The sequence below is a fragment of the Aphis gossypii genome, chromosome 3 (assembly GCF_020184175.1).
Source record: "Aphis gossypii isolate Hap1 chromosome 3, ASM2018417v2, whole genome shotgun sequence".
Taxonomy (NCBI): domain Eukaryota; kingdom Metazoa; phylum Arthropoda; class Insecta; order Hemiptera; family Aphididae; genus Aphis; species Aphis gossypii.
The window spans coordinates 17,542,294-17,558,638 of record NC_065532.1 but is presented as its reverse complement, the minus strand read 5'-3'; the positions used below and the strand labels follow the sequence as shown (position 1 = coordinate 17,558,638).

The 16,345-nt window shown below is 24.0% G+C and overlaps 2 protein-coding genes across 2 annotated transcripts in view; one reads left to right on the top strand and one right to left on the bottom strand.

Moving 5' to 3' along the window:
* Positions 1-7,831, bottom strand: part of LOC114131022 (chromosome transmission fidelity protein 18 homolog) — a 29,101-nt gene extending 21,270 nt beyond the window's left edge. The window contains exons 1-15 of the mRNA XM_050202832.1: positions 7,323-7,831; positions 7,097-7,217; positions 5,625-5,794; positions 5,446-5,551; positions 5,147-5,303; positions 4,159-4,282; positions 3,987-4,070; positions 3,004-3,253; positions 2,246-2,386; positions 2,029-2,180; positions 1,113-1,309; positions 725-961; positions 576-644; positions 257-368; positions 19-189 (exon numbers count right to left, since the gene is read on the bottom strand). Coding sequence (XP_050058789.1) covers positions 19-189; positions 257-368; positions 576-644; positions 725-961; positions 1,113-1,309; positions 2,029-2,180; positions 2,246-2,386; positions 3,004-3,253; positions 3,987-4,070; positions 4,159-4,282; positions 5,147-5,303; positions 5,446-5,551; positions 5,625-5,794; positions 7,097-7,184 — 2,058 coding nt within the window. The 5' untranslated portion in view covers positions 7,185-7,217; positions 7,323-7,831. The remainder of the gene's footprint in view (positions 1-18; positions 190-256; positions 369-575; positions 645-724; positions 962-1,112; positions 1,310-2,028; positions 2,181-2,245; positions 2,387-3,003; positions 3,254-3,986; positions 4,071-4,158; positions 4,283-5,146; positions 5,304-5,445; positions 5,552-5,624; positions 5,795-7,096; positions 7,218-7,322) is intronic.
* Positions 7,832-7,941: 110 nt separating this feature from the next.
* LOC114131023 (uncharacterized) lies at positions 7,942-13,712 on the top strand. The gene is made up of 5 exons (XM_027996146.2): positions 7,942-8,378; positions 10,641-10,768; positions 10,848-10,980; positions 11,112-11,267; positions 13,083-13,712. Exons 1-5 carry the CDS (start codon positions 8,336-8,338, stop codon positions 13,235-13,237), a joined length of 615 nt encoding a protein of 204 aa, XP_027851947.1. The 5' UTR covers positions 7,942-8,335; the 3' UTR covers positions 13,238-13,712.
* Positions 13,713-16,345: the final 2,633 nt, after the last annotated feature.

Below are 16,345 nucleotides of genomic sequence, written 5' to 3'. Positions count from 1 at the left end.
TTAAAAAATAAAACTCACTTCATATGCAGCACTTGGGTAAGTAATTTTAGGCCATGTAAATGTAGCAAATAAACAATGCCATGTAGCAAAATTATATGGCAAATAAGGAAATAAAGAGTAATTCTGGGAAGAATTAATCACATGCATCGTCTTATCAAAATTACAAAACCATTCTAAGCCTTCAGTAATCTAAATTTAAAAAAAAATAATAATAAAAATAACATATTAATGTAAAATAAATAATTGGCATAGGTACATTTGTTAATGATGAATCTTTGTGCTTTAGGATTAAATAATTTTCAAAAATCCCTTGACTAAGCTTTTCATAATCTCCATAGCTCTGAACAGTTTTTAAAACACTGTTTATTCTAAAAAAAAAAAAAAAAGTAAAATACTTTATTAATTTCTAGATTATAGGTATCAATTATAACATTAAATATGAAAATTTTTTTTATAATACAAATGATAAAGCAAGAAAATAACATTTATGAGAGAATAGTGGATTATTTTTTAATATAAAGATAAAGATGACCATTCAACCTTAATTGTATAAAAAACCAAATAAATTATTTTACCTGTCTTTCATAACATTATTATGACTTGAAAAACCGTCACTTGTACTATTTGGATTGTTCTCAAAACAGCTAATATGAACATTAAACATATATAAATTAACATTCATACAATTAATAATTATTAATAAAAATTAAATCAAAAGTATTACCTTTTTTTTATTTGAAATATTTCTTGCCATACAGTAAAAAGTCCTTTTTGCATATCTTTTGAGCCAATGTTTGCATTTTTCACATGCGATAAACGTACTGATTGATTTTTAAAACATGACAATGTTGACAAACATGATCTTATATCATTATTTGTTTTGGTGCCAAGTGCGGTCATTGCACCCATATCTGTTTTAATGTTTTCATAACTTGATATTTCCATTAATCTTTCTACCAATCTAAGCAAAAATATTATTTTTTTATGTTATAAATACATAATATAACCTATTTACTCTTTGTATTATTTTGTACGTACAGATTCTAAAATATTTTTTATAAAAAATTAAAAAATATACATAGTTATTATAGAAATATCAGATAATAACTTACCTAACTGATGAAGTAGGTGGAAAATTTAATACAAAAGCGTGTTGTCTCAAATTTCTCAAAGCTGGTACATAAACATCATTACAAATACAAATAATTGGTCTTTTTAATATGGAACCTTTTTCTTCTTTTTTATCAGTTTTTTTTTTACGAGTTACACGTTTTTCTGTAGCAAACTTTATTAAAAAATCAATAGATGCCTGAAAATAATTGAATACATATTTTTTAGTTAAGTATCAATAAAAATTTAAAATCAATATTTTATTGAAAAAAACAGTTTTAACACTACATACAAAATAAAACTCATAATTTTTTATTAAGCTACTAATAAAGAATTTTGAAGAATTCTGAAGATATAGTTAAAACTATTATTTTTGTTTTATATTCCGTATATATAAAATTACAAAACCATGTTTCCTGCTTTTTATAAAATCATAATTTTTCCAAAAAAAATCACTAGCCTATTGACTAGATTTATTAATTACACAATGTTGTGAACATGAAAAAAAATATAATGTATTTAATCTTGATAATTATTATTTTTTTTTTTTTACATTATTTGCATTCATAAAATAAATAACATATTTGAAACAATACAAAATAATAATTTGTAACTAAATATATTTATAGTGAAATTGATTATTATTGTATCAAAGATCACTAATCAGTATTTTAATAAGGTCACTTTAGAAATTCAACAAGTTTTTGATGACTATCAAAATTGAATATACCTAGTACCTAGGTATTACTTACATATATTATATACAATGAAAATTAATGAAAACTTCATTTAATTTATCATCAGAAAATAAATTTCTAGACTGTAGGTCAAATTAAGTTTTTGTATACAGTAATTTTGTAACCCGTGACTTATTATATTAACCATGTATAAAGTCACTACAATATATATAATACTTACAACAGGTGCTCCATCAATTTCATCCAACACTAAACAATTAGGCCTTGAATCATTACTCATCACAGAACACATTTGTGTAGTAGCTTCAAGTTGTCTTTTAAAACCACTAATGTTACGATCATCACTAGCATTCATTTCAACAACATTATAGCCTAAAAATATAAATAATATAAATATAAGATATAATTTTTACACAACTATTATAAAAATAAAGTACCTGCTTGTCGAGCTACCAAATGAGCTAAAGTAGTTTTCCCAAGACCAGGTGGTCCACATAGCAATGCTAATTTATACTTAGGACAATTATTTTCATCCAATCCTTCATCTAAAGTTTGATTCTTTTTTGTAAATTTATTTCCTATATTAAATTTAAAACTCATAAAACACATAGTTATGAAACAATAATTGAATATTTAAGTTAATAAAACACAAATTATTTTTTTTCTTCTAATATTTATAAAATACTTATACTAATATTAGGTAAGCTGTATAATAATGAGAATTATACAATTTTAAAATAATATAAATATCAACCAAATGTTAAATATATCCATTATATTACTTTATGTAAATACAAAAATTTCCAATATCACAGAATATAATATTTTAAGTGTGGTGGAAATTATATCAGTGGCATTACCTATTTTTTTTTTTTTTTTTAAATCCCATGAGACACATTTGTAATAAAATTATGTATTAACAAATACATGCTATGCTTAAATGTGTTTGCAGTACTCAAATAAAAAAAAAAAGCTGAATGGGTTTATAACCCAGGTACTCTTGAATTGAAAATTTTTTAATAAGCCATAAATATTAGTTTATAGATACCAACACTACTAATCCAAAATATGTGTCTATGGGACAATACTTGAACATAGAGACTTGTATCACTTGATCAAGTAAGAACCAATATCACCTCCACTATGTCTGTCAGAGAAAATAATATGCATGCTATAAAAGTTCTTAAAATTATACCTGCTGATTTATCATAAACATCATTAGTAGCTTTTCTTTTTTTGTTGACTTCCTTATTGAATACTACTTTATCCCATAGTTTTAGCCAATGCAATAACATTCTATTAGTACTTTCATCACTTAACAAATCCAAATATCTATTTGGCTTATATTTCTGAACCCACAATTCTGCTGTATTATCAATATCATTCCCCAAGACATTAACGTCATTTTGATTTATTCCTGATCGCATAGCTTCATTATTCTCAATCTAAGTAAAAAAATATTGATTATTAAAAATCTATGATACAAAATTAACTTGAAAAGTAAAGTCCATTTAAAAAAAAAAATCTATTTATTATTTATTATTTTTCTCCAAAATGTATGATTTATTATAAAATACAAATATATATCACTATTTTTCAGCATAGTTGGTGTATTGTTCCATATAATATGTTCAATACCAAGTATTAGCTTTTTTGTCCCTCCTCCTTGAAGGTGTTTTTCCTTCACTTCTCTTGTGCTATTCCAAATCAACTTATTCGACTTCTTCATCAACTATAAAACATTGTCCAACTAACGCAACTTACAGCAAAATATGTCAAATATGTTCAAAACAAATCACAGAAATTTAGAAGATCAAAATTGTGAGATAAGCGTAGTAGGGATGAAAATAATAGCAAGGAAGACTGGCTATTAAAATTCTTCTTCTTTTATTCTGTAACATTTATCAACATTATTTGATGATTTTTCAATATTTTTACACTAATATCCAATGTTTATAATAATATGATTGATCAAGAAATCAAACAAGCTGTTTAAAATTAAAAATAAAGCAGAACTCTAGATATCAAAAAAAATATCAAACCACTGGACTACATCAAAAAATATCTATATATATATTTATAATAAATCCTATACATTTGGTAAAAATATAATTCTTAAAAATAAATAGATGTTACTCTATGAATTATATAATGTAAGTAATAAATAAATAATGAAACCTTCTCATAAGCACGTGCAATCAATTCATCAATAGGCTCTGAAAGCAATTGTACTGATTTTGTATGCCACGATAAACTTGATATCTGAATCATAGAAAATAAGTACAAGAATTTTAAATTAAGTTCATAATAAAGTATTTGTTCTAAATTGTGATAAATATATTTAAAATACTTCTTCTTGTACAGCATCCGCGGATCGAAAACGAATGTATAATCTTTGATTTTCATCATCACTTGCAGGAAAAAAAGACCATGATGGCACTCTCCTTGATACACTTTCATAAGGACGAATATGACTAGAAATCATGCAGTATAACAATTTTTTAATCAAAAAATATATATTTAAGAATAGATAATAAAATATTATTACAAAACTTTTATTTATTCTGATACTATTAATTTGGTACAAACATAAATGTATAGATAGAGAGGAAGCAGAGGTAGCTACCTCCCCTGAGAGGTTTTTCACCCTTTAGATCTTTTGACAAAGTATTTAATATTTTTAGTATGCATAAGAAAACAAAATACTATTATTATATATCATTTTATATTTTTTAATACTTTTAATAATGTAATTTAAATGTCAGAAAATTGTTGAAATTATAATTTCTTAATTTTTATAAAGACATACTGAAAACTGTTAAACATAAAAATATCTTAACTTTAACCCTATAATTGTATTAATCAATAGATAATAATATGGTTTAATATAATCACATTTATGACCATAACTGTATACGAATTAATTTCAAATAATCTGACCTCTAGGATAAAATCGGAAAAAAAATCAAGAGCCTGCAACCCCAGAGCTCAAAGCTACTGCAGTATTACACTATTGCATTGTTTGTTAAGAGGATTTTTTTTTTAATTGTAAAAACAAAAGCAGGGTAAAGAAATTGTGATATTTTACTTAGCAGAAAATTCATAAAAAGAAGTATAAAATGCGTTTAAATGTATATTTTAACAAAAACTTATTTCAAAAATTTAGCATACATATTATGCATTTTTTACATACTTCTTAAAAATTTAAAAGCATAATAATAATTAGGTACTATAATATTAATTTTCAATAATTTTAAGTACAGATCCAGACTAACTATAGGCACTTTAGTTTTTACAAATAATGAATTATATTAATTTACAAAAATTATAAAAATTACCTTAAGCTATTGTAAGATGTAGATGATAAAAAATTGAATCTTTTCCCAGATTTGAATATTTTTCTTTGATCAATGATTTTTTTTATTAATTCTTGCTGTTTAATATCTTTGTCAGATAATGGATCATCTACTTTTGGACGTTTTAATACAGGTTCCACTAAAATAAAATTGAAAATGTATTAACAACTAATATTAATCGTAATTGACAATATTTGCATTTATTTTTGTTTTAAATAGAAAATAAATACATTATTATTTTATATTAAGTTTAATGATTATATAAATATTTGAAAACTTACACTCTTCATCATCAAAATTAATATCATCTGTGTTTCCAAATAGATCTTGAACATTTAAAGACCTTTTATTGTTGATAGTAATAGATTCTGAAGTACTTTGTAGTACCTGGAAATCAAAAAATTAACATTAAATATAATACATTTGAATTAAGTGATGAATGACTTTAGATATAACATACTTCATCTGAATTACTATCATCTAGATTAAAAGAAACTACTGATGTTTGAGATAAAGGAAATACACCATTTAATTCACTTGACAAATTGATATTTCTTTCAGATTCAACTTTTTCATTAGAAGAAAACTTTAAACTTCGTCTTGTATCTTTTGGTGAGCATATTTTAACAGCTATAAATAATAAAAATAAAATAGAAAATTAGAAATGGTATTATTATAATAATTATAATAATTTACAAAGTGATTGTTTTATCATCATTAGGGCTAGGATTTATATGCAATAAAAAATTGTAAAATATGCATTTTATTTACCAAAATATGCAAAAATATGCAAAAACAAATTTTTATTATTTCTAGAGTATTATTATTTATCATAATTCAAAATTGTATTATTATTACATTAAAATATTAAATATTAGTTTATATTATATCATTATTACATGCTACTATAATGTGTTGTTTCAATAATTTTCAAATACAAACATCCAGCGATTTGAAAGTAAAATAGATTTATACTGACTAAAACTCCTTTCCACATCACACGAGGTTATTTGTGCATATTTTAAATAATGCGATTTATCCTGGAGTTAATCAATATCGATTTCTTAGATAGATAATAGTTATACTTTATATTTACAATAATTCGACGGATAAACCAAAAATTATCGATTTTATGAAAAAACACCATTTAAAATTAACAATAAATTATAAAAATTTGAAAATTTAAGTTAAAAAAAGTCAAATTTCCAAAAATCTATAAATATGCAATTGTATGCATTGTGTTCAAAATATGCAAAAATATGCAAAAATAAATTGGCTCTATTTAAACGAGAATAAGCCAAATCGTGGACAAATCTGACAACCATTAAATTTGGACTTAAGGAAAAAAACATGCAAATGCATATAAATCCTAGCCCTAAATTCATCATCAAGTAATTATGTATCTGCATTCTGCAATAGTGTATCAGGAAAAAAGATTTCTGATTTTTTACTGTCATATTAAAAAATTTAACTTTTTCTTGATACTATATTAATTAATGTCCATTACATTTCTATCAAATTGGATTTAGCAATTACAAAGGTCTACACATAGATATGGTAGTAATTAAAAATGCTGCAAAAGTGGTATATTTTGTTATCTAGAATATTGTATCATACAATATTATTTTGACATTTAATATAATACATGAAATATGAATACAGAACTATAACTGGATGAGAAAGTGAAGGCAGTACCACCACACAGTAATAAGGGGCAATATGTGCAAACACAATATGTTTTTGTCTACAATTTGATGTATTCTTAAGTTAGAAAGAGTATAGTATATTATATTTTATAAATTATATTAAATTTAAGAACCTTCAAGCTGAAATCATTTAATAAAAACAGTTGCTTATTTTTATACATAAACATATTAATTATAAAAAATAATTTAATAAATCAATAAAATTATGTAAATGTGATGAAATTACCATCGGTTGTAAAGTCCATTTCATTCATCATTTCCAATTCATCCGCATGCATCATTTCATATTCTTCATCTGGATCCAAGTAGTCCATTTTATGGCTTTTCAATTACACTTTTACACAAAACTAAATAGAATACTAAATAAATATAATTTAATATGTACGTTATTTTACATCTATTAAATTACCATTTAATAGCAATATTTTTAATTTAATATTTATTACACATACTTAATATTTTTGTTATTCATACTGAACTAATATCAATATACTATATTATATTATTATAGTAGCTTAGTAGCTATGTGATTATGCTTATTATTGGTGGATTTCAATTTTCCGAAAAATGATATGGACTCAACACTCAAATAAAGAATAATGATACTTGTTGGAAATGGCGGCAAAATTATATTTTATCACAAAAAATTATAGTAATGATGATAACAGTGATTGTAAGTACGATTATAAAGAATATTAAATTATTATCAGGGGTTCGACACTCCCTATCTTTCCGTGTTAAATAAATGGGTGACCTTGAGTCATAGAGTTGAGAGTGTCGTTTCTTGTTTGTTCTTTGATATTATCAAATCCACAGATGATTCTGTGGTACATTTACAATCGTGGTTAATGTAAAAATTGAAAATGATAAAAACCAGTTTACCGGGTGGCGAGCACCCGGGAGACCGGCTAATGGATTAATGAAGCGTCTGAGTACAGCCAATAGGCAATAAGGTATGCTGTAGGCTGTAACCTTCTATATTATATATATGTATATATATACTGAAATATTATATGGAAATGAGTAATCTGTATTTTCTTATTACACTTATTTATGAATACAAAAACAAGATTATGTAATAAGTACTTTGTCTTAACATATTTTATTTTTATAATTATTTTCTCTTCCTTCAATTTTATTGATTGCGCAACAAATCTAAATTAATATATTATTAACTAGACTAGATAATAGTTGGCAATTTTATTACCTACTTAATTAAAAAATAAAATATTTCATTTATACTTCTTTGTTTTTACTGATTGAAACCTTACAAAGTTGAATAGCTATCACTTTACTCTCACATTTAATCCTAATCAGTAAATTTCAATGTTTGTTTTTTTTTTTTTTAATATTTTTAACTATTAGCCCATAGGTAGTTTATTTTAACCAACTGTGGGTTAAAAACGTTATACTTAAAATAATCGAATAAAATTGCAAACAAAAATAGTTATAATATATTTTAACAATGAAGAGATTATCTGCCAAATTAGTATTCATGGGCTCTCAGGGTAAGTTAATTTATAAAATTACATTGAAACCAATTCAATATAACATATTGTATAGGTACTTATTAAACAAATAAAAATAATTATTATTAAATATTACCGATTATATTATTAAAAATTAAAATTTTTCTTATACATATTTTAATATCACCTATTTATTTACGCATAATATGATTTGCAATTATTCATTTTAAATTGTGAGCACAATGTAAAATATTATAATGATGAAATTACTGAAGACACTTAAGGGCTAAGTTCACATTTTTCCTTGCAAAAAAAATAAACAATGTATTTCTTTTACCTGGTAAATTAGATAGAACTTGTCATATTTTCTGTTGGATTCCTCATTTGTCATGAGTCGCTATAATACTATATTATTATTATTATTATTTCTGTGTATAATACAGTTATAATCTAACCAAAATAGCAACTTTATTATTTAAAATCTAATGAAAATCCCATACAAATAATCTTATTAATTGAAATATAATATGCATCAATATTTTAAATAGATATAGGTATATGGAAATATTTACCTATAAATCATAATTTAACTAAACAGTATATTTTCCAATGATTGCATGTTTGTTGTTGATAACAAAAATATAGTTTACTGTGTCATCTTAATAATTGTCACATTTCGTTTTTGTTAAGTCTTTGAAGTTCAAATGTTGATGAAATTGGATAATGAAACATAAAATAATGATTTATTAATGATTTTTTTTTTTTTCCAAAAATCCTACATTTTGCAAACTTGAGAACTTGGCTATTATGTAGATTTTTATTACTCTAGTAATATTTTTAACATTTTAACCATGAATCTATTCTTACCATCTTATGGTATGTCAATATTGATTTTTAAGTCAATTCTGTTCACTACTTTTATTGCCATGGCCAAATTTTAGCAAGAAATTACATTACAACCCATACAGTTTTACTGGACAAAAATTAGTTGTAAAAAAAGTAATTAATCTATATTCATTTATTTTTAAATCGGACATGGTGATTCACTCAGTGATTGATAAACTATTAGATGAAAATTCGAAAAATATACGGTCATTGTATTGACAATATCAGTTCTAATGAACTTTATAATAAAAATGATTATTATATTTATGTATATTATAATGGTTTTTAGTAACTTAGTCTATATAGTTTTAAAAACACAAATTTATAATTACTCACAATTTGAGAGACGCTTAAAATCTAAGAAGCTATACATAATGTAATGTTATTATATATTTTATTAATATTTAATATAATAATATGATATGTTTTTTTAGTGTTTAAAAGTTAAAATTAAGATCCTATCTAACCATTTGATTTAAAAGGACGTTCTATCCACTTGTGTTGTCCCCGTCTCACACATTTAAGACATAACAAATTTTCATTCACAAGTTTCAATAGTGTATTGTTAGTTTTGATAATAGATGAATTTACCTATTAAAAAGTTAAAAGTAAGATTATTATTTAGAACAAAGATTCCCAACTGGGATGCTGTGTACCTTATTTAGGGTTTCGTAAAATTATTTAAAATATATTTTTTATTATATTATTCATGCAATAATATTAAAAAATAAAAATATATAGTTAATTTTCAATGTAAAAATTTGTTTTATAAAATATAATATGTGTATATACTATAGGTACCTACATCTTACTACTTTTTTTTATACATATGCACTGCTAATTAAAACTGAAGTAGTCGATAGGGTGCCTCTGGATTTTTAGAAAATGACTAAGGGCGCTGCAAGTCAAAAAAGGTTGGGAACCTCTGATCTAGTGCCCTGCATAGCATTTTATTGATATTATTATTTTTATGTAAGTTATGACCTTTTTGAAACTGTTCATTTTAAAATGATCATAACTTACTTAAAAATAATATCAATAAAAGCTTACATGGGCCCTGTATTTTTTTTTTTTTGTAGTTAATAATCTTACCTTTAAATTTGTAATAGGTCAATTCACTCTAATATCAAAACTAACAGTACACTATTGAAACTAGAGAATGAACATTTATTATATTGTTAGTGTGTAAGACGGATACATACATGCAGGTCAACATCTTCCTAAGGGTGTGTGCTTAAAGTTTGTAATCAATGTAAATCAGCAATCATAATAAAATTATTTTTGACTTTTATTAAGAATTAATAGCAAGTTTTTAAAACTATAGTTACCATTTAATGTACAGAATATGTTATTTAAATATACAAAAATAGATGTACATTAGAAATTTAGACCTTAATAAATATTCGTATGTTTTAGGAGTGGGTAAATCAAGTATAATCACTAGATACATAAAAGGTGATTTCAAAAAGGAATGCGAAGCAACAATTGGTGCTTCATTTATGTATGCTAAAGTTACATTACGAGACTATCAAATTACTTTAAAAGTAATTTTTATATTTAGTTACCTAATTTAAACTAAAAATATTAATATTATTTATATTATCATATGTTGTATACTTTTAGGTTTGGGATACAGCTGGACAAGAGCGGTTTCGTAGCTTAGTTCCAATGTATTACAGAAATGCAGATGCAGTTGCTATTGTTTTTGACGTATCAGACAGAGACTCATTCAATCAAGTTAAAAATTGGATAAATGGTATTTAATCAATTTTAAGCTATCTAAAAATAGTAAAAAATTACTTAACTTATCTTTTGTTATTAATTTAATATGTATTCGTAAATATAATATAATAAATAATATTAACTAGGTACTTATTTTAATTCCAGAAGTAAGAAAAAATACAGACACACCTGTGGTTTATTATGTAGTTGGTAACAAAACGGATCTATTAGATTCACGAACAATAATGTATGATGAAGGTGAAGAATTTGCTAATTCAGTGAATGCCCATTATTGGGAAACTAGTGTTTACTCAAATACAGGTGAGATTTAAATAAGATTTAAGATTTATTAATACTTACAATTTACAAATTATATTTACGTGAAATACTCTTTACTATATTTTTTTTAGCATACAAATCTCCCAAAAGTAACGAATAATGTTTTTAAATTATTACAAAATAATTAACGTTGTTTTTTTTGTTTAAATAAGTTATTTTGTTCAAATCTGAATTTAAAATGTCTATTAAGAATAATCTGTTTATTTTTAAATTTTATGGTTTCAATATGAACTATTTATGAGGAATATTATATTAAATTTTAAAACTTAGGTATCTCTAGGTTCTTATACATTTCTGACTACAAAATAGTTGTGATTTTAACAAATTTCCTTATAATTTTAACGTCAAATGCATATTATAAAAAACAAAATTGTGCTTATGTATTTTTAATATTTTTATATAAACATAAGAACAACTAATTTGGTACCTTGTAGTAAATTTTTAGGGATTTTCACCTGGCAAATAATTTTTGATCAACAATTATAGGAAAAACATGTCATGTCTATTAAAAGTTCAAAAAGTACAAAATTGTTTTAATATTTTATTGTATTTTAAAAATAATAAATACAAATATTTGGTGAAAAGGTACTTGTTTGTTATGACTCCACCTTGCTCAGTGCCAGATTAAGTGTTTCACGGGCCTTAAGCAAATAAATCAGATGGGCCTAATTGGCTAGTAAAAAAGGTGATAACTACAAATTAAAAAGAAATGTGTCAAAATCGAGTCCAACACATTTTTAAATTATAGTTGAATGCTAAAATATATGTATACATTATACATAGGATTTTGTAAAATTTTAACTTAAGATAAAAATATTTTAACTGGCCCAAGTTCAATTTTTTTTTTTTAAATTGTTGTAAGTCAAACTTATGGAAAATCTTGTATTAAATTTACTATTGACCTCCATAATGTATCAAGGATATTCACTTTGCCATCGGAAACCACCTCCAAAGTTTAAAAATGAAGCATTATTTTGATAAGTTATGCTGTACATAGACACAAACACAAAAAAAAACACATCATTGTAAAATCAATACATTCATCACTTCATTCAAAATCTAAAGAATTATAGGCCTAATTTTTTCTAGGGCCTTAAGCAGTGCTTAATTTGCTTGTAGGTTAATCCAGCACTGACCATGATACTCGTATAGTACTTATTAGTGTGCCATTACTCTTCCTACAATTATCGTATTTATCTCGTGATAAATAATCTATTTTAGGAAATAAGAAAACTACATTTTATATTATAAATATATTAGTGTGTTTTTAGCTTTTGTTATCTACACTAATATTATAAAAAGAAAAGATTTGATTATTTGTTTATAATAGGCTCCGAAACTACTGAATCGATTTAAATGAAATTTGGTACATAGATAGTTTAAACACTGAGAAAGGACATAGGCTACTTTAAAAAGTGATAGGCCCAACCTCGAGAGGTTCTCAGACATTTTGAGATTTATGATGGAAATTTTAGTTGTTTGATATTTTAGTTTGGTTGCTATTAGTTAACAATAATAATAATAATTATTACCTATTATAAATATATATTTTTTAAATTTATTTTTAATTATAATACATTTATTATATTGTTTTAAACAATTTTTATTTATGATGGGGTGATAAATTTTATATAGCTTACTGATAAGATAATAACAAACAAGTACCTGTGAAAAGGTCATGTATCTTTGATTATTCATTCTTAAGTTATAGCAAAAAATAAAATTGATTTTGTCAAAGATTTAGTATTTTGATTAATTAAAAAACTATGGCCTATAATATTTTTATTTATTTTTCAGGTATTCAAGACTTATTCACAAAAATTGGTAGAAATCTTATAGAAATAGTAGAAAGTTCAAAACCACCAGCGAATTTAAAAGTTGAAATTGATCCAGAAGAAGTTCCTAACAATGATAGGATAAATAATTCTAAGATACAATGTTGTACTAATTAATGATTTAATTTAATTTGTCTATAAATCTCCTTAAACACCTTTAAAGATTTGACATTAAATAGTGTGAACAGGGCTTTATGAATGTATATGTGTAATATATTTAACGTTATACTGAGTGATTATTATAACACTAAAGGTAAAAAATAAAATAATACTTTTCAAAATAATTATTTTTTTTCCATTTAAACACTTTATTTATGAATTGTATTATCTATTATGACATAACTAAGTACTATTCACTAGGTTTTAATATTAATCTATTGTGTTTTTTTTTTGTAAAATATAAAGACATTTTAAATTGAAAACAAATATTCTCATTGTTTCTTAAGTATAAAGTTTATTACAGTTAATTTCTAAGTATAAATTGTGTTACTATAATCATATTACTTTTTTATACTTTTAATTATAAGTATAAGTGTTTTGTTAATAAGAATGTACACATTTTTTATATGCATACAAAAGTTTAAAATAGCTGACAAATCTTTAATACTTTTATTCAAATTGTTGTGTAATTATTGATTTTATTAATTTTTAATATATTTATATTAATTAAATTATAAATTATAATGTATTGATTCTTTTTCTAACGACCCTTTTAGGTAGATACTTAAAAACTCCAATATAATATATAAATATGTTATTTATATATCTTTGAAATCTGCAATTGGTCCTATATACTTAGAAGAAATTATTTTTTAATTTTCTCAATAAATGTCTATCATAGTAAATACTACTGAAAAATGGAAAGTATTAAATTTTTAACAAGCAAGTATTGACTATTGTACAATAAGATGATCATTCTAAAAATATCTTAAATAATTACAATAATTTGTAATTTGTTTCATATTTATAATAATTATTTATTAAATATACACTATTAAATACCTGTGTCCTGCATATCTTTTTCCCACGATTTGAGTTAATGATATATAACATTTTACTTAAATCTTGTTTAGAAATTTAACATAATATAATAATTTATATACCGAATACTTGGTACCGATAACTGTTACAGGTATCAAATGTTTAACAAATACTATTAAAAAAAAGAGGATGTCACCAGAAGAATTCATTTTAATTGTTTTTCTCACTTTGGCAAACATATAATAGATAAAACAAATATGTACAAAATAATTTTTTTTATGTGTTTTGAGTTATTTTAAACTCATTGGAAAAGTTATAATTGCTTATAAAGAATAATTTTTCTGAGGGAATGACACACCGATTAGTTTAAATATTATCTCAAAACAATTTAATAAGTATCCATTTAAAAACATAGGTATATTATTTTTAATTTGTAAAGTAAAGTAGTAATCAAAAATAAAACCTTGAAAGTAGCATCCTCTATAATTTTTTCAACAGGTTATTTTACTCAAAAAACCATATAAAAAACAATTTCACATGAATGCGTTTTATCAGCTAGGTATGTTGCACGTGCCACATGGGTCTGAATATCTGATAGATAAAACGAATATTGTGTTGACAGCCTCTTAAATCTAACATTTATGATTCATAACTTTTAATTCTAACTAGTGACAGTCTCTGTCCTCAATCGAATACGATATCCATACGATATACGAATAAAAATCATAGCTCAAGTTAAGAGTAGATACCGTCGCACCCGCATGTGTAAGTTGTCTCCGTCTTACACGCGTACGTCTTAGACAAAACGCAAACGTGTTTACTCAGTCTGAGTAGAACTCGTTCAATTTTGGTTCTAGAGTAAATATAGGTACCTAATATAAAATTGAATTGTGACAATATTTCTTAGGGGAAGACGTTGCGTTTTTTTTAAAAAATTTATATTTTGAAAATTTAAGGTCACTTAAAAATGTTGACATTTTCGTTTTTTCTAAACGATATAATGAACGTTATATTGGGAATAATGTAAAAAACACTTTATCTTGCCCTCAGAAATATTTTCACAATTCAATTTTATAATAGGTATTACACTATTACTTTAGAACCAAAATTCAACGAGTTGTTCTGCTTAGACCGTGTAAACACGTTTTATTTATACCGCACGTGTTTAAGACAGAGACAACATATGCAGGACGCGGGTGCGACATCCTCTTAAGTAAATAACCTTTCTAGTTTCTAACGATATCTAAATTTTAATAATATTAATAATAATAATATAAGTAGATAGGTACCTAACCAAAGAATTATTTAATCAATGTAATATGTACCTAAACTTAACTAATTATTAAAGTTGACTGTGAAATTTTATGATATTCACCAAAAAAAATTAAACTCGCTCGTTCATTTATCTGCTGAAAGGAAAATAGCTGCTAACACACTTGGTTTTTCAGATCTAATTCAAAAGTTTAGTGAACTAAAATCTAGAAAAAAACCGTTATCTTAAATTTTAAATCATGTAATTTTTTTTAATATTTCATTGACTAGATGAAAAATGCATTACCACTTTGACTTTGTGTACTATGTACATGATGTATATCAGTAGGTAAACATTTGTTTAAATTAAAAACTGTATCTACACTTCTTGACTTATATTTATATTCTTAATTCTATCGTTTTATTTATATTAATCATCATTAAATAATTACTTAAAGAAGCAAAAAGACTGCATTTATAATTTAAGTCGATAATTTACAATTTAGATAATAATTAATTTTGGTGCCCTATCAAAAATTAGACCCGGTCCCCAAAATTTCTAAGTTAGGCTCTGGTAGTTGGTACCTACTCAAAATTAATCATATTATTGTTTACCTTGTTTCAATACCTATTAATATAATAATATGGTACCTATAAATTTACATTCTTATTATTGAAATAATATTAAGATATAATTAATAAATTATAATAATAGTTTTATATAGGTAATATAAAATATTTAATATATGTAATATTTATATAGTCTTCAAAATCTTGATTAATGATTATTGTAGTTCTAATTTTTACCGAGCTTTATAATTGCCTACAACATTATTAATTATTACTCCCATAGTCCCATAAATATTTATAAAGATATGGTATGTCGTATGTACCGTCCAGATGTAGTAACGTCACAGAATAGATCGTAACGTCCTAAATTTTATGGCAATGACAAAAACACACGGTAACCATTACCTAACCTGTTAGGTACCT

Coding starts and splice junctions, on each gene's coding strand:
- LOC114131023 (XM_027996146.2), top strand. CDS start 8,336: ATGAAGAGATTATCTGCCAAATTAGTATTCATGGGCTCTCAGG. Junction 10,981..11,111: donor AGTTAAAAATTGGATAAATG/GTATTTAATCAA, acceptor TTTTAATTCCAG/AAGTAAGAAAAAATACAGAC. Junction 11,268..13,082: donor TAGTGTTTACTCAAATACAG/GTGAGATTTAAA, acceptor TTTATTTTTCAG/GTATTCAAGACTTATTCACA.